The following is a 19,247-nucleotide window of genomic DNA, read 5'->3' as shown; positions in this document are numbered from 1 at the left end:
AATCCCAGCACTCAGGAGGCAGAGGCAGGCGGATCTCTGTGAGTTTGAGGCCAGCCTGGGCTACAGAGTGAGTTCCAGGACAGGCTCCAAAGCTACACAGAGAAAACAAAAAAAGTATAGTAAAGTGTTAGCTGGGCAGTGGTGGCGCATGCCTTTAATCCCAGCACTCAGGAGGCAGAGGCAGGCAGAGCTCTGTGAGTTAGAGGCCAGCCTGATCTACAGAGCCAGTTCCAGATCAGCTACGGTTACACAGAGAAACCCTATCTCAATAAACTAAAATAAAAAAAAGGAAGGAAGGAAGGAAGGAAGGAAGGAAGGAAGGAAGGAAGGAAGGAGGAAGGAAGGAAGAGAAAGCAAGCATTACAAAAGCTGTGGATTTGAAAAGGTACTTTAGACTCAGAGTAAAGTGTATTGAACATTGTTGCAACCTAATACTCAAATGAATGTGATATGTATATAAGCATTTGTATATATCTGCATGTATATATGATATATATTTCATTTAGTGTATGTAATTTAACATGTTTACAAAGCAATATTTACTTTTCTATGTGCAGTGTATATTTTTCTTACTTTTTTACATAATAATTATTTTATACTCATTGACTTTATGTCCTCTGATTGATTTAATATTCAGTCCCAAAGCATGTTTAACTAGAGGGAGCAGTTAGATTCCTTTTCCTCCAGACTTCAGAAATATCACTGTTTCTGAGCTTTTCCCGAGTTTCTTTTGAATTTGAAATGATTTTAATGTGTTGAGCTTTTTATAAACTAAGTTATTTTAGGTTATGTTTTGGCATGTCCTAAGAGTGATTTCCGTGAAATAGAAATTGAAAGAAAAATGGAAAAACCTTGGTTTTGACACTTTCATAGGGCCATTCTTATAGTGGAACTGATTTTTATGCTGTTCCAGTAGAAATATTACATATTTTTAAGTACATTTTCCTTGATATTATTTGAGGGCTCCATAGTTTAGCTTGTTCATGTTGTTAGCGGCAGATGATGTAACTAAAGTGCGATGCCTGGCGGATCTGAGAGCCTGCTCATGCCTGTTTCTTCGGCGTGTGACTAGTGCACTTCGATCCCTGCTGTTGTGAGATTGACCTTTAGGCTGCACACTTGTCAGTGTGGATGAGAAATGAACTGAAATAACGCAAACACCTAAGAATATTGTATGGTGTGAATAATTATAAAGGCAAAGGAGAAATTATGTTAGACTTTAGCTCTTTTAGCATGTGTGGCTCTGAGAGAATAAAAAATTAAATAGAATCAAAAGTTATTTAATATGATTTTATCACATAAAGTATTTTGTTTAGGAATTTTAAAGTTAACTTTTTCTTTCTTTCTTTCTTTCTTTCTTTCTTTTTTTTGCTTTTCTTTTTTAATACCATCGACATATAAAGGAATTGATAAGGAATGTTAAAAATCATTAGATTTTTTTTTCTGTCTTTACTGAAATTGGTTTGTTTGAATAGTTTTGTCCTATTCCTAATCATGGAGAGAAAAAGGCATTATTTCTTAAATGGTTACAAAATTTTGTTTGGTTCTATAGAAAACCTTGTGTATAAATATTCCTTTGTCTTCCTTTTCTTGGCTGCTGTCAGATTTACTGAGTTCTTTTTCTTCTGTTGCTTCCCTGGTGTAAGGTCCCTTTGCTTATTTCTGATCAGCCAAGTCAGTTAGCAGCCTGTCTTCTGTCCTCTACTGTCACCAGAGCTGCTGGGTCTGCTTCCCTGACTGTCCAGGAGGTGGATCATATGCTGCTCTGTCAGGGAGTGTGAGTACATGTGAACTGAGTTAGACTTGGGGTTTTTCTTTCATTTATTAGTTTTTTTTTTTTTAATTTTATGTGCATTGGTGTTTTGCTGTGGGTGTCGGATCCCCTGGAACTGGAATTACAGACAGTCGTGAGCTGCCATGTGGGTGCTGGGAATTGAACCCAGGTCCTCCAGAAGAACAACCAGTGTTCTTAACCACTGAGCCAGCTCTCTAGCCCTGAACTAGACTTGGAAAGCTTGCCTTTACTTATATGTTTTCAGGCTTTCAATAGTGTTAACTTTCTAAAAGTATTTAAAGTTTTGTTTTTCTTTTTCTTTCTTTCTTTTTTCTTTTTTGGCTCATGTAAGAATCTGTCGAAACTCCTTAAGACAGTTATCATTGATGTGTCTCAAGAGTGCTTCCTTATGTCAGAGTATTCAAGTTTGGGAGATGACATGGAAATTCCTTGTCACAGGCTATTCCATTCATCAGTGCTCTAGGGATGTATGATACCGTTTTTGAAAATATGTGTAAGGTTCTACCGATGTACTGGGCAAATGTTTGTTGAGATTCTCTGTGACTTTTGCATAGATGTTTTATAAGTTAAAGGCTGCTGTGTCAGAAACAAACATTAGCACAGAATCAAGCCCAGATTCCTCACTAAAATTGGATCATTTGAAGAGGCTAGTTGATCATGACACTGGTTCTTGGGAGAAAGCACGGACCCCTCCTGATACAGCGTCAGCTGTATTTTAAGAAGTGAACATTTCATAACAGTAATAACCAGACCTTGACAGAGTTACCAGTATACTGTTTTCTGAAGTTGTGACTTTTTTTGGGTGCTTTTGCATACATTTTAAATTGAGCATTGTTCTGACTCCTAACATCAGCTTCTAAAATATTAGCTTCATTTTCAAAGGAAGTTAAATCAAGTTAAAAAAAAACTTATACAAATATACAAGTCTCATGTTAAACATGTGAATCTTTGCATTTGTGAAAAGAAATAAAACTGCCACCTGTTGACATAATTTTATTTTCACACACACACCAACCAGTGAGAAGAGTGGCCCTGATTTGCATTTTGCACATCTCTTTAGATTCAGTCAGCCTCACTACACATAACTGACTCTAATATCTCCCTCAAAAGTCTTCTCTGGCATCATATATTATATAAATCAGCTTTAAACCTATAAGAAAATGAGAATTTAAAAACTGGAAAATACTTTTAATGAAGTAGGACAGTACCGCATTAGAGGTGTTATTAAAATGATGTGATTTGGGGGCCTCCTTACTGAGTGTTATGACCACACTTTGAAAACTAATGCATCAGAGCATTGCTTTAAAGCTGTTACCTCTCATTTCACGCACCTGATCCTTAGTAGTAATACATTAGTTTCAAATTAGCAGTTCAAATCTTAACTAAGAACACATTTTTGATTTTTGTAAGAGTATATTTTCTTGGGTTTTGTGTATGTGGGTTTTCTTAGATTTTAAGGGCTTTGTTATTACATTTATTTATTTATTCTTTTTTTTATATCCCCATCCATGTTCTTACTAATAATTTTATATTTGTATAGATAAGGTCACAAACCCTCTCATTTGACCCAGACATTTTACATTTAAAAACCTGTTTGATCACCCGCCTTGTTCTTTGTCCATAAGTGTTTTTCTAATTTACACAGAAGTGTGTATGGAATTGAAAGAGGCATGGCATCCTGAGGAAGGAGACAGGGGGTCCCGAGCACAGGGTCCCATCATACAGTGAATTCTGGATGACTAACAGACTACTAGGTGACAGTTCTACTCCTCCACTCTGTCATCAGTGATCTGTCCTGAGCAGTACCTGGAGTGGGAGAAGGGACCGGACAACCGAGCAGGGGCACATGGCCTAGAGAAGAGGGCTGGTGCAGCCGTAAGATTGGAGAAGGGCCAGTGCAGCTGCAGAGGGTCGCTGTGGGAGCTGCTGTTATTTTGAACTGTTTCCACGTTTGCAGGAAAACCGAAGGAAATGAGCTGAGAATGAAGATAAGGACATTGTACCTCATTTCTCCTGCCGCTCCCCCTTTCTCTCCTCCCCCAGTCTCCCTCCCACACCCATCATCTCACTCCTCAGCTATTGGACAGCTTTTCTGCAGTGGCCTCCTCCTTGAATTGTTGTCATTGTTTTCCAGGATCTGCCACTTTCAGACTTTTCCTGCTCTCTAAGTTCCCAGTCACGCCCCGTCTCCGTCTTCCACCTCATCTGCCAGTCTGCACATGTCAGAATGCAGCTCAGTTCTTACCTGGGACTTTATCTTCTAGCTGTACTATTCCTCTGGTAACTTGTCCATTCCATCTAAATACTCTGCCTGTAAGGATGACCCTGAATCTAAGTAAAATAATACGTGGTACCAGACTGCTCTCTGATGCCCCTACTCTGGATGTCATAATTTATAAGCTTTGTTAGCACTGAAGGCTTACTGAGTTCAGAATTGAGTTCCTGTTCTCTACCTAACCTGTGAATAAAACTCAGTATTTCCAGTCTTTTTTCATTTCAGCAAACTCAGTATTTTCAGTCTTTTTTCATTTCAGCAAATGTTACTCCATCTTTCTAGTTAAATATGCCCAAACTGAGGCATTTGTCCTTGACTCCTTTATTTCCTCCCACTCTACATCTAAACTGCTCTCTTTTCAACATAGAACCACTACGACCTTGGTCCCAGCTACAACCCTCTCTCCTGATTTAACATAGCAGTAGCATTCTCACTGGTCATTGATTTTCCTCTCTTGTCCTACAGTCTGTTAACACAGCAGGCAGAGTAATCCAGTTGACTAGGTTAAATTCCTCTTTACTCAAAACCCACCACTGGGGGCTGGAGAGAGGCGCAGTTCATAAGACCTGTTGCTCTTGCAAAGGACTCAGGTTTGGTTCTCTGCACCCTCATAGCGGTTTACAGCTGTTTGTAACTCCAGTACCAGGTAATCCAACACACTTTTCTGACCTCCACAAGTGCCAGACACACATGGTGCACATACATAAAAGCAGGCAAAACACTCACACACATAAAAATCTAAAAAAAGAACGTAAACCTCCAGTAACTTTACACATCTCAGAGAATCAGAGCCATTAACTGTCCTCCAAGGATGCTTGTGCTGTGCACCTCATCCTCACTTCTTTTATTGCATCCCCTGGTGTTTTCTCCCTTCCTTCTGCTGACGCCACATTGGCTTCCTGGGTTGTTCCTTGAACTCAGCAGGAAGCACTCCTCTTTTACTGGTTCTTGTTCCTTTTTCCGGAAGTGTCAATTCCTACTGTTTTTGTGTGGCTTATTTTGTCTTCCACATGCTTCAGTATCTCGTTAATTTTAATGACATTTTTAAACCTTGAATCCTGATGTCACTTTGCTCTTGCTTTATTTTTCTCTCTACTTCTTGTTATATGTTTTATATAATTATCTTGTTTTTTCTTGCTGCATTATCAACTGTGATTACCACCACCACCGCCCTTCAGGGCTCAAATACTGTCAGCTTCATGAAAATAAAGTTTTATTACTGTTCCTCACTTCTGTGTCCCCAGGGCCTAGAAGAAGGCCAGGCACATTGTAGGCTGTCAGTATTTGGTGTGTGGTTAGATAGGTAAATGGATGAAAGAATCACACATCAAGAGATATGCTTTCCCTCCCCTTTGCCCTCTAGTGACTAAGTGACATTGGGTATGTCAGGTGATCTTCACTCAGCTTTTTGTCTTCTTTAGAAAACGGGAAACAAAGTAAGACCTATCCCAAAAGATTAGAGTATCTGATGTGCGAATTGCTATACATTAATTCTGTAACTAGAAAGCCCCACAAATGTTCATTGTGATAAAGATGAGGAAAGAGAAGGGAGGGTGATGGTAACACAGTGAGATATGGTAGAACCAAAACCATTTTCATCCTGTCTCTACCTTCCTTAGCATTAGGATAGTACCTTAATTTCACTCACATAACTTCCATTAATGATTGTGTAACTAAGGACAGGAGTTATATTCCAAGTGTGGGCCACTGAACAATGCTTGATTTAATCTATAACTGGTCTTTAATGAGTAAGCCCAGGAATTTAAAGTACGCATACAGCAGTTTGACTCAGTAAAATATCATATCCTGAATGTAGTAACAATATTTTACATTTATTTTGTGTATCTTTTTAAATTTTTCTTTTTTATTATACTTTACTAAAATATTGGTCCGTAACACAGTGGGAGGAAAATAAAAGCATGGCCTTCTCCCACAGGTAGCACTGTTCAAATACATAAAATAAGAGGTTTATTCCAGGCTTGTGTGCCCCCTCCCCGTCTCTCTCGGTTGTCCTGGAACTTGCTCTGCAGACCAGGCTGGCCTCAAACTTACAGAACTTACGTGCCTCTGCCTCCCCAGTGTAAGGATTAAAGGCATGCGCCACCACTGCCTGGCTAGCACATGTTCTGTAAAAGTGTTCAAAAGTGGAGCTGGAGAGATGGCTCAGTGGTTAAGAGCACCCACTGCTCTTGAAAAGAACCCAAGTTCCATTCCTAGTACCCATGTCAGGCAGTGCCCACACGCCCGTAACACCAGCTCCATGGGATCTGTGCCTCTGGCTCTGGGCACCTGCCCTTTTGTGCATACTACCCCACATAGACACAGATGCACATAGTTAAAAATAAGAAATAAATATTTACAAGTTACAGTACTTAACTAATGCCCCAGGATACCCTTAACTCGTTTATAAGCAAAAATTAGAATGTTTCTCTTAAAATTGAAGAATAAGATTCATATTTCATATAATTTGAGACTAGCATTTACTAAGCATTTTCACCTGTTTATGAACCTATATGTAAGTTAACTCAAAAAATTTAACTCAGACATATTCTCCTTTAAACATCAGGGTCGCACCACCTCTGCTCCAGCTGTGGCACTCACACATACATAAGTGTTCTCTCTCTCTCTCTCTCTCTCTCTCTCTCTCTCTCTCTCTCTCTCTCTCTCTCTCTCTCTCTCTCTCTCTCTCTGTCTCAGAGGATAGGGTCTTGCTTTCTGCCTAGGCTTGGCTTGACCTCCAGCCACAGAGCTCGATAAGTTGGATCACAGGATATTTCATTGCACCCAGAAAAGTGACTGGTTTTGCCCCTCTCTTTTTCTTCATAATTTAAATCTTGAATCAAATTTCTGTCTGCACAAACCTTGGTTTTTGAAGGTTAAAATCTGTAACTAGGCAGTCATTTGTTGGTTGGTTTGTGCATGGCTAACTTGATTGGGATGCCTAGGTTCCGAGGCTTACGTTGAGCCTGTTGCACAGTTTTGGTGAGGGTGGTGGTGGCAGAACGCAGCCTTCCTCGGCAGACACAATATCCAGGGTTCCTGACTAGTTCAGTGGGTCTCCCTCGACAAGGAGACACAGAGCCGGCTTTGAGGGTGACACTACCGCCTGGCTTACTGTCCCTGGACTGTGTTTAGTGTTCTGGGATTCAGAGCACTTTACGGCAGTGTAGAAAGAGTTCATCAGCATGGAGGGAGTTAATCCAGGTCAGGAGTTAAATGATAGATGTTTGACTTTTCCAGTTTAGACAATCCTTATTCTCCTTATTGTTGGAGATCAACAGAAGGTACTGTTGGGCTGTAAACGTTGACCACATAGACATCAAATGTTATTTCTTATGACCATTCTGTCATACTGCCTTAAAGAAAGCTGTCAAAGTCATGTTCTAACCATCTTTGAAATTCTCCTACCAAGTTAAATTCATACGTGTGTGTGTGTGTATGTGTGTGTGTGTGTTTAGTTTTTAATTTACCAATAACATCATAAGTGAATGAATAAAACTTGTCTATTTTGTGAAAGAGCAACAGTGCTTTGGGAGTAGCCTTTTTAGAGTTACTTGTTTATTAAAAACTGAAAATGGTCAAATTAATGTTTTCCAGTCTAGTTATTTGAGACTAGTTTGTTTTTATGATAGTTTTTTTTTTTTAAGAAAATTAAAGTCAATTAAAAAAAAAAAGAGTAACTTGGTTTTGCCTGATTATTACCAAACTGTTAGGGAATTTCACACATCTGTTTCAGAGTGCAGCTCCTCATAGACTACTGCATTGTTCAATTTTAATAGGCCTCATTTATCCTGTAAATAAACCTACATTTTCTTACCTGATCAAGTGAGCAGCCAATAGGGGTCAGATGTGGCAAGCGCTTTAACAAAAAGCACATGTCTCCTTCAGGCTGGAGTAGAACCATATCGAGAGGCTTGAAGTTAGAAATGGCAGGACAATTTATGCTTCCCCTGTTTTCCCAATTAAATCAGGGAGCCTTTTTTCCTAAGATTCTTCTATCACCAGCTGGTTCCAATACTGTGTGTGTGAATATTGCCTGGGGTGTCTCCATCCTACATGGTGAAATTTGGCCAAAGCACATTAAGTGGGTAGTGTGCACTCTAAGCTAGAAAGCAGTCCTTGTTAAGGGCCTTATTTTGGCCTTCATCATTTTTATCTGAAGTCGGCCATGTTGTAAGGTTTATTACAAACAAGTTGCTATCATATTCTCGGGGCATAATAAAAATCTATAAACAAGGTAATAAACTAATTGGAGACATGTTGAAAAGAACTAGTTGAACATATTTAAAAGAATGAAAATTTATCAGTTTTGAATATTGGAGTACTTGAAATAGTCATTAATATATAATTAGCTTAAATTAATGTTTAGCTTAATGGTAGATTTTCAGTTTTGCTTCTGATTGTGGTAAGTAGCTGAACACAGCAGTTTTACCACAAAACTCTTGCTAAACTCTCATACTGATCATGGTAACATATAGATGCTTTGTTTTCCCACTTAACTCTTGCTTTAGAATTGTTGTGCTATATCTGTTCAAGTCCTCATATATCTGCTGTCAATAAGTCTATTAAAAAATAAAGGACCATCCAGTAGAATTGCAGTCTTAAAGTTAGTTTGTCCAAATTCCAATTTAAACCAAATCTATTTAATTGTAATTTGTGTATATTTACTATAATAAATTAAGCATAAAATTATATGAAAATCTAAAGATGTTCTAGGACTGAAGATGTGGCTCATTGGTAAAATGCTTATCCAGCATACCCGAGGTCCTAGATTCAATCCCCAATACCAGAAAAATAATTTTCAATAATAATCTTAAATGCATTTTAGTACATTTTGTAGAAGATAATTGCTGCAGATAATTTCTGAGAGGTTGGTATAGCCTGTGGCGTTTTCTTTATACTATATTGTAAATAGACATTAAGAACTCTGATGCTTTATTAATCTTGGACTTGACATTTGCAGCATGCTGTATTCATAGAGCATTTTCAGGGTAAAATATCACCTAATGCTGTGCTATTCTAAATATAGGAGTGCTTCTGTTCCTATTTTCCCTTTCAAAGTGTTCTACTTTGATCAAAGTTGACGTGGGGTAGAGAAGGGAATGAGAGCCTGGCTAAGAGCGTGGCTTCATAATGTGTGTTCTCACTCTGTTCTGCGGTGTTGAACGGGGTATGTAACGAGCAGAAATTTAGGTTGGTATTCTAATGTTCAAAACTCACGTTTCTGCTTGAGTGATCTGTGAATGGGAAATCTCCAGTGTCTTACAAAATTAGTGACTGAGTGGGGTTTCTACTGATCACTTCAGAGATGAACAAATGGAGACATTTAAAACTCAAAACTGACCAGCATGTGTTTTGCCCTTTAGTTGGCAGAAAAATCGATTGTGAGAGTGGCCAGAAAACTGATTTTCTTCCCGCTTCAGCTGCTCTAGCTGGACTACAGCTGTAAATTTCTTTAAAAAGAATCGGGGGGTACGAGGTGGCAGTACTTCTTATAAACTTTTGCATGTACTTTGTAAGTGCAACAATCCCCACAAAATCAGTTACTAGAGTTAACGACCAGTTTGTTAAGGTATTAACACTCTTCAGCTGGGAGTGACCAATTTGGGGAGAATGGCTGCTAAAATGTTAAGATAATTCAATAGCACATTCAAATAATGATCCAGCTAGTTAACAGTGAATTCCTGAGGAAATCCTATCAAAGTGCTTATACCCTCTACACTTAATAGCCAGTGAGCTCATCATGATTCATGTTTATAGCTGTAAATACCAAAGGAATCATAATAACTGGACTATTTTTTCAAACCTACCCTTATTACTTGAACAGATTTGACTAATTCACATCCAGTTATTAAGACCTACTTCTCAAAATATTCCATCTGTGCACCACTCTGCTCAAAATGTGCAGAGCCCTGAGTGCCACACCAGTGTACCAATGGTTGGCAGCCTGTTTTTGCTTGGATGCCATTAGGGAGAATTGTTTTAAGTAACTCTTAAAGGAGTGCGCCTTTGGAAGACCCGCCATGTGTCTAGAAGGGCTGCAGTGGGTTAGGTGGAGTTTACAGCTCAAGAGTCCTGATGGGAAAATCACACCACCTGGCCCATGTTTCCTGCAGAAAATAACTGGAAGAGAATAGATGGCGGCCTTTGGAGTGGGAGAGTTCTCCTGGGCTCGAATTGAGAAGATGTTGTAGTAGCTCAGTCTCTTAGGGTGGGAGCTGAAAATGGGGAAGGATGGTCTGGCCAAACCTAAGAGATACTGCCTTCTGAGAACACGTTTTTTTCCTTTGCACATATATACCATAAAAACCTATGTAAACATGATTTTCTGTGGCAGATAAGCATAATTAAATGTCAAAATATAAAATATGATTATTGAAATCTATAAATTATAGATTGCTTTGATATCAAATTGTTGACATCAGGAATGTCTGCTTTTATATTACTTGGAAGAGTGTCACAAATTTTATACTATATTTTTCTCCAAATAAAATTCATGCCCTCAAATAATAGTTATAAATACTATGTTTTGTACAGCCATCGGATTACTGGCCTCCATCTTAAGATTTTAAATATTACTTTTTCCTCCATTACTGTTTCTTAACTTTACATTTAATATGATGGTCTTTGTTCATACCACTCATTTTTCAAGGTCTTCTTTAGCTTTTCTCATTTTCAAATAAGAGATCTGAAATTTACCTTAAAATAATCCAAACTGGCTGGGTATAGTGGCACATGCTTTTAATCCCAGCACTGGAGGCAGAGGCAGGTGGATCTCTGTTAGTTCTAGGCCAGCCTGGGTATCCATGGCCAAATAGAGAAACCCTATCTGAAAACAACAATACAAATCATACTCTCTTCTGCAGTCAGGTTTAAACTTGTTATAATTTTATAAAGAAAAATTTAATATTTTAATACAAAATACCTTTCCCACATATATTCTGTTCTAAGCAGATGAATTGTTAATTCATAGTTTTAAGGTAAAAATATTTACTTATCTTCATATGTAAAGCATATAATCATATTAATCTGTTTTTTAATCCAGAGGAATTATTTTCATTGCTGATATAAATAATTTGTTTGGGCAGAACTGGAAGTTGGACTAGGGCTTGCACACAGGGAAAGCAAGCACGCTACCAAGGAGCTACATTTCAGTCCTGTTTTTTGTTTAAGTTGGGACAGGGTCTTACTAAATTACCAGACTGGCCTTGAACTCACTATGTAGGCCAGGTATTGAATTTGTGATCTTCCTGCCATGTCTTCCTGGAATAGCTGGGATTTTACATGACCCTTGTCACAATTGCTAAAATCAATTCTACAAGATATGTTTTCTCAATTTAAAATAATTCTACTTAAAAGATAACTTTATTTTAGCATGTAATAATGTTTAAAGTTCTTGGCACCTGATAATAATACCCTATGTGGCAAAATGTTCCTCAGTATGATATAAAAATGTTTAAGACTATTACAACTGGGAAGAGATTTTGAGGGCAGACAGACCTGTGTTTAAATCTCTGCCCAACTTTTCCAGTGCCTACTTTCTCTAAGCTTGAGTTTCCTCATGTGAAGGATGATAAGATCTATTGAAGACTATTCTGAAGATTGAGTGCTGTGCCGTCTGTCTAAAATATGGCTCTTTTGCATGTTTAATATATAATTATTATTAGTCACTATTGTTATTAATTACCTTGTTATACATACTAACCTTGAAATCAAGCTGAGTCACTTATATATGCTGAGCAAGCCTTCTACACTGAATGAAATCCCTAGCCCAGAATATTATCACCTCAGAACTCTGGGACATTCCCAGAATGTAAAGAATTTGTGGCTTTTACCAGTTTCTGATGAAACTTTATTTTTTATGTTACTGATGCTATTCTACTTATTTCAGCAATTCACTGATGATCCAGATTTCATTACCTCCAACTCAGATATACTTGTTTATGATATCTTATACATAATGACTGCAAATCAACTGTTTTAATCTTGTATTTGTATTCATTTGTAAGGATGGGGAAACCAATGACTCAATCTACTTTATACTGGGCTACTGGAGACAATAAATTTCTAGAAATTAAATTAGTTTCCCCAAAAATATATCATGTAAAATGGACATCTGTCTTGATACTCACCGTTAATATAAGTGTGATTCAGAATTCAGATTTGAAATAAGGATCTCAAAATGTTTTCCTGATCAACTTACATGAATATTTGATTTAGCAGTTTAAAGGTTTTGAGTATATAACTTCACTAACTTGAGTATGGTATGTGTACATATAGCTTCTATCATTATAACCATCATTTTTTTTTTATCCCAGGCAATGAAAACTACAAACAAATAGCAATGTGTGTGCTTTACCATATAAGCATGGATGACCGCTTTAAATCAATGTTTGCATATACTGACTGCATACCACAGGTAAGAGGCTTAAGTGAGGACAGCATTTAAGAACTATGCTCATAGGGAATGGGGTGTGGGCCTCAGAGGAGTTGGGGGAAGTGGGTGAATATGATTAAAACACGTTGTACAAAATCCTCAAAGACCTAATTTAAAAAAAAATACTAAATCTTTTTTAAAAAATAAACTATCAGTACTCTCACTCTTGTCTCTTAGATCTTCTGTTTCTTAAAATGCTTCTTAACATTCATAGTATGGTTTTTATTACAAATTTTGGAAGTACAGAATTAGCGCTGGGCATATAGCTTAGTGGCAGCACCTTTGTCTAGAGTGCTTGATGCCTGTCACAGCAACAACAAATACAGACCAATTATCCATTCCCCCTTGATAAATAACTCCTTTGTACCCATTCTTCTGCGTTTTCGTGAGGTTCCATTTATTTTTTATGTGTATGAGTTTTGCCTGCATATTTGTCTGTGTACCACATGTATACAGTACCCACAGAGGCCAGAAGAGGGTGTCCAATCCCTTGGAACTGGAGTTACAAACAGTTGGGAACCATCATGTAGGTAGGTGCTAGGAATCAAACACATGTCCTCTGGAAGAACAGCCTGTGCTCCTAACTTCGGAGCCATCTCTCCAGCCTCCTTGTATATTATGAAAGTAGTAATATATTGAGTTATATCACATGTAAGTTTCCCATATGTGGAGCTATTTACTGAATAGATCATGAGTGTACCATATAGTTAAATATTCTTCATAAACTGTCTCTAAAGGTCATATAATATTGTGCTTAATGACCACAATTAAATTATATACTCAGATTTTCCCAGGTTATTGCATAAAAGCATCAACATACATAAGTACATAATAAAATTCATCATGAATGCTTGTCCACATCTTTGCAGTCATGTGTGCTTATGCACTTTAAGTTTTCTTTAGCTGTAATTTATAGCAGGTAGATACCTAGGTCCAAAGGAACGAGCCCTGAGTCTCTGCGTATTGACCCAGTTACCTTCTAAAAAGGATGTTTGTATTTCCAGCCACCATTTCACCCTTAACAATAATGATTATCATTATTTCTCTAAAAATGTGGTGCTTCAAAATTTTGATGTATTTGCATTTCTAGAACATTGGTGCAGGTGAACATATTTCATCTGTTTAGCATCTATATTCTAGTATAGTTTTCAAGTGGTGTATTAATATTATTGATTAAGAAGGTTGATTTTGTAGTGTTTTAACTGCCATGTTACAAATACTGCCCACATTTGTTCCCTGCTTTTTAATTTTGTTTATAGTTGACAGTTTTAAGTACTTGGCATTCTGTGATGGCCAAATGCCTTATCCAGGTTCTTTGGTTGTTACAGTGCTGTTCTCAAGGATGGTTTTCTATTATTCATCTGTGTGATACATTTTATACGTTAGGTCTGAAGGTCTCAAAGATGTAGACTTGTTTGTTAATCTGTTACACTCTCAGGGACTGTACATTCATGGAATCACTCTTGTATTTGTTAGTCGCCAGTAATGAAACTCCAGTAATGTGAATCTTGGATTCTTGCAGCACTGACTGACCTTTTTACTGTATTTTTATGGAAAAAGTTTTTTTTAAATAGCAAAAGAAAATTCAGAAGGTGTGTAGATAAAATAAAAAAGAGGCTGTGAACACACTTGAGAACAAGGCTGGAGCACACTTAATAAAGTAATTCTTCACTCCTGCTACACAGTTTTTGTTGTTCTAATAAAATTGGCTCGGATTTCTCTTTTCATCAACTCTGACTGTCCCTCTATTCACTCTAAATTAGTGAGTCAGAATTTAAAAATTTGCTTTTCAAGAATTTTAACGTTTTCCTTCCATGCATTTAAAAAATGGTGCCATTTCAAAGGCTTGTTCCTCTTGCATTAGTGGGTAAAGTGAGTGTTTGTAGCAAATAAACGTCCTTCAAAGACAGCACAGCACATCTTATCAGCAGGACATGTCCTCACAGTGGTGACCTGTGTCAGCTGATAGCCGCGCAGTGTGATCAAGCTGTCCATCATGTTTACAGTAACAGAGTAGCCCTGTCCAGGGGAGATTACAGGTGATTCACTGCAGCCTGGCTCCAAGGCTTCCAGAGGTTTCTGCTTTGTAGTTTCAAAGGGTGTTCCTTCTCCAGTCTCCTTCAATGTATGACCTTCATTGACTACAGGATATTAGTTGGAAAACATCCAAAAAAAAAATCTCTCAAAGAATTACTTTTTATCCAGATTTAGATTTTTAAAAATAACTTTAAAAAGAGAAATAAGGGGTTGGGGATTTAGCTCAGTGGTAGAGCGCTTGCCTAGCAAGCGCAAGGCCCTGGGTTCGGTCCTCAGCTCTGGAAAAAAAAAAAGAGAGAGAGAGAGAGAAATAAACACAAACCAGGAAGAGGTGGAAAACTTGTTACATTGAAGATTGAATTTGGAGTTCTCCTATTCTTGTAGAACGTATAATCTCAATGTAAAATATGAAGCTTTAAATGACTCAAAAAGAGCCTGTTAAGAGTCATTTTTAGAGATGGTTGTAAGTGCAGCTTAAAACTTGGTGTATACAACAGTTCCCCCATCCTTTCAAAAACAGTCTTCCTCCGTATATACTTGACAAAGAGCATTCTAATATCACACATGTTGATGAAGAAATTTTTAAAACATTTGTCATCTGTATTTCATGAGCCAAATTTTCCAAAAACCATTCAATTTTTGGGTTTTTATTTGTTCTCTCTTTTATCTTTCTGAAATGTTGACTGTTGGAGGAATAGTGAGATTCAGTATATCAAATTATATTGTAAATATCTTGAAACATTTTAGTATTAAGATAATATTTTAATAAAACCAAGTGATAGTCTAAAATATATTTATTCCTTAAGTACCATTGAAACGTGTAACTTTGATTTTGCACTGTCCAATTTTGACATACTTAAATAAAAGCTGACGTGGTTTTGTTGCCATCCATTGTTTGTTATAAGATAAAAGAATAATAGAAAGCAAATTAAAAGTTAAATAAAATAGAATACTTCCTTCAGAAATTAAAAATGGACTCCTGTCAGGGGCAGCATTTGTGCTTCTGGTGGGCTTTAAAGTTACTGAGGGCAGCATACCAATTGACCTATGTATTAGAGTGACCCTGTCACCGTGGCAGTGTCTGCAGGTCAATATGAGCTTTGTTCTTTTCTAATTATTGACATTAATTTTTCTTTAAAGATTAAAAATAAAAGTCTTCAAGTATTACACCTGAATTTTTCAGAGAAGACAGTAATAACTCTGAAGGCAGAAATGCATTGGCTCAGCAATGATTCATATCTATTTTAGTGATCAGAGGGAATGTTTAATACGATTATATTCTTAATTACATAAGATGGCATATATATGTGCTATCTAGACTATAAATAAAGTATGACTTGTAGTAAAATGTGAGTCTTTTTCATCATTTCTGACTCATTCATTGTGCAGTATCTTCTATGTGTTTACAGGATAAACTTGTAATTAGGTTAGAGTTTACATTCTGAAAATATCAAATGTTCAGAGTAGGTGATTATGCATGTAGTCTTCCTCATAATCTCATCCAATCTTGCATTGCTTTGCTTTCTTTGTACTTTATTGCCTGAAATTATTCAATGTGCTCTCATTTTTTTTCCCCTATTTGTCATTATTCCTCAAAATTTGAGTTCAGGTCATCTTTTTTTTTTTTTAATGTATGATCTTAATGGGCTCAGTGGGTGGATTGTTTCAGGTAAGCGTATTTGGATAACCAGGAGTTAATGGTTGTAGTCTAATAATAGTTAAAAGTACACATTAACAGTTCATTGTTATTTAGACCTCTGAGCTGCATGTTTTGTTTAAATAGGTGCAAATGCCATCCAGATGCTTATAAAAGTATTTATTGGTAATAGAATGGCCAATCAAAGTACATGGTTAGGTAGTGATGTCATAGTGTTATTGAATATTTTGCCCTAGAACAGCATGCAGGAGTCATCAGAGGGATCCACATGTTTTCCACCGCAGTTGTCCTGTTTGGCCCCACTTTGATCTGCATGCTTCTTTTTAGCTGAATGCTGGTAAACGTCCTTTCTGACAGCCCTCTTTGCTCTTGCTGCCATTATCTGCTGAGTTCAGAAACCAGAACATCACTTCAAACAGGAGAGCTAGGGAGTAGCCAGTCAGAAGAGATTCCTGCGGCATGCACAGTTCTGGCATAATCATTCAAAGATGTTTGGCTGGGGGGGGTTGGGGTGGTAGAGGTGTATGAGAATACAGAGAGCTGTGGGGGTTGGCCTCTGGTCACTGGTAAATAAGTGAAGTCAGGTGCCAGAGAGTCTAGACACAGTGATTTCAGTCTTGGGTCTTTGGTATCTGATACTCAATATGGGACTTGTCTGATTGAACGCTATTGCTTCTTCATTGCCCAGGCTGAAGACCTTTTAGTGCTTTCCTGTTAGATTAGTAAAAGATGAAAACAGACAGTTAAAACAGAACAAATCTAGTTTTAATATTTCCTAGTTGTCAGTAATTACCCTTGGGTTTGAAGTGCCATGGGTAGCAATCAAATTAAAGACAACTGCACTGTGGCTCTTGGAGTTTGAATTAAGCTGGTTTGAAATTTGAGTGCTTTAAAATGCAAGTGTTCTTATTAGGATGAAACAGTGATTTTTCTATTAGGATACATTTTACTCATACTTAAGTTCTTTCTCAGTTTTATGGATGGGATAATAAAGTTTTCAAGCCATACCTTTTTTAAAAAAGCATATCTGTTTCTACAAGATATTTAGCAAGGAAATTATTTTTTTAACCCATACCTTCTAAATATGTCACCTGCAACCTCATTTTTCAAGGGTAATTTTTATACTTCAAAGGCTAATTTGAAGTAAATATTTGTTATAATATTTTACCTTCTTAAAGCATTGCTTCAGTGTAATAGATTTTCATTATAAAAAGTTTCATATTACTAAAAGTTCTGAAGGAAGATAACAGTAAAAGATTTTGAATTATAATCTGAAAACATAGTTACATTAATTAGTGGATAGTCGTCCACATTTTTTGCTAATTTGTTTATTTTTTAATTGGCTGATAGCAAATCTGTTAAATATATATCCAGTAAATTAAGATCGTTTTATTTTTGGCTTAGAGTCTTTTTATAGTACAACATTACTACGTGTTAATGATCTTTTACTCAGAGATTCATTAGTGACTCATTTGTGGTTTGTGACCTGCCCTCTGGGGAGGACATGACACATGCCAGTGGTTCAATCTTACAGTGTTATGTCGTTTCTGCATGTATATTATACCACATTACTATAATTGTTCATGAGAATTGGAATAGAATTGTGTTTTAAATTAATTCTGTTTTCAAACTGTTTGTTGCTAACAACAAAAATTACTGATTTTGACTGTGCTGACTGGGTGTCCTTTTTATAGCTATCTGGGGCAAACACAGAAAGTAGTTAAAACCATAGTTTGCAGATCAGATTCTAAAATAAAAATTTACTCACTTTACTGTATACAAAATAAGAATTAAAGAAAAGGAGGCCATGAATCTGAGAGAGTGTTGGGGTAGAGGAAAAGGACATGGAGGAAGGAACCAGAGGCAGGAAAAAATGGTGGAAATTAATGCAATTATAGCCTCAATAAATAAAAATATAATAATAATAATAATAATAATAATAAACCTTATTCATGAAAGTATATGGTTGTAAAAGGTATTATCCTAAAACACAACATGGAAATATATGTCTTAGGCTGTTTCATATGTTATGTCTTTATTATATCTATCTTATAAAGCTTATATATTTATATCTTTATCTCTTATAAGCAACTTTGACTTACCAAAAATATCTTTACTCAATATGTACTAATTTAACTTTTTGGCTTCCCCATAATAGAAGAGTATTTTGTGAATCATGTAAATCTGCTCACTTACGGCTTACTGGTACAGAGCTGGGGAGATAGCTCAGTCAGTAAAATGTCTGCCACACAACCGTGAAGTCCTGACCTTGGTTCCCAGAACCCATATTTGAAAAAGAGAAACCCTGGGGTGGTGGTGCAAGCACAAGGGAGGCTGTGGGGATGCCGGCCAGCCAGCCTAGGCCACTTGGCGAGTTATAATAAGAGACCATGTTTCCAGACACAAGACGGGCAGCGCCTGAAGAAGGGCCCTCAAGCTTGTCAATGACCTGCACACACGTGCACACCCACCACAGAAGCTTGTCATCTGACCTGCACACACGTGCACACCCACCACAGAAGCTTGTCAATGACCTGCACACACGTGCACACCCACCACAGAAGCTTGTCATCTGACCTGCACACACGTGCACACCCACCACAGAAGCTTGTCAATGACCTGCACACATGTGCACACCCACCCACAGAAACACATGCATATATACGTAATAAGTAAATCATTATTGGCATGCATAGCTTTTCTTTTCTTTCCTGACTTCTGTTTTTTACTTCTCAGACCCTTTCTTCATCTCTATCTGAATTTCTTTTCTCATTTTATGTCCATGCACAAGTTCTGGTATCCAGTCTGCAGTTTTAGAAATCAGCCGTATGTGGCAATTTCTAACATTATGCCTCCAATAAAGACACAAGCTTAGGCCTCTGTTATAGCCTCCTACTGAATATCTGTACTTAAACTGTCATTGGCAGCTTGAACTCCACCAGTGTCAAACCAAAAGTACTATTTTCCCCTTTTAGCTTCCAGCCTTTTTACTAGATGTTAACAACATTATCCCTGACATTCTCAATGCAGGATCGCCAAACTCATC

At 37.2% G+C, this 19,247-nt stretch overlaps 1 protein-coding gene across 4 annotated transcripts in view; it reads left to right on the top strand.

Annotated features, from left to right (window-relative positions):
• The window catches only part of Kifap3 (kinesin associated protein 3), a 135,191-nt gene that overhangs the window by 50,622 nt on the left and 65,322 nt on the right, over positions 1-19,247 (top strand). For all 4 annotated transcript variants that reach the window (XM_059281189.1, XM_059281188.1, XM_059281190.1 and 1 more), the window contains exon 11: positions 12,389-12,489. In XM_059281189.1, the coding sequence (XP_059137172.1) occupies positions 12,389-12,489 (101 nt within the window). The remainder of the gene's footprint in view (positions 1-12,388; positions 12,490-19,247) is intronic.

This window comes from Peromyscus eremicus, chromosome 15 (genome assembly GCF_949786415.1).
Source record: "Peromyscus eremicus chromosome 15, PerEre_H2_v1, whole genome shotgun sequence".
NCBI classification, from domain to species: Eukaryota; Metazoa; Chordata; class Mammalia; order Rodentia; family Cricetidae; genus Peromyscus; species Peromyscus eremicus.
Note: the sequence above shows the minus strand (reverse complement) of the source record. Positions and strands in the feature narration are given on the sequence as shown.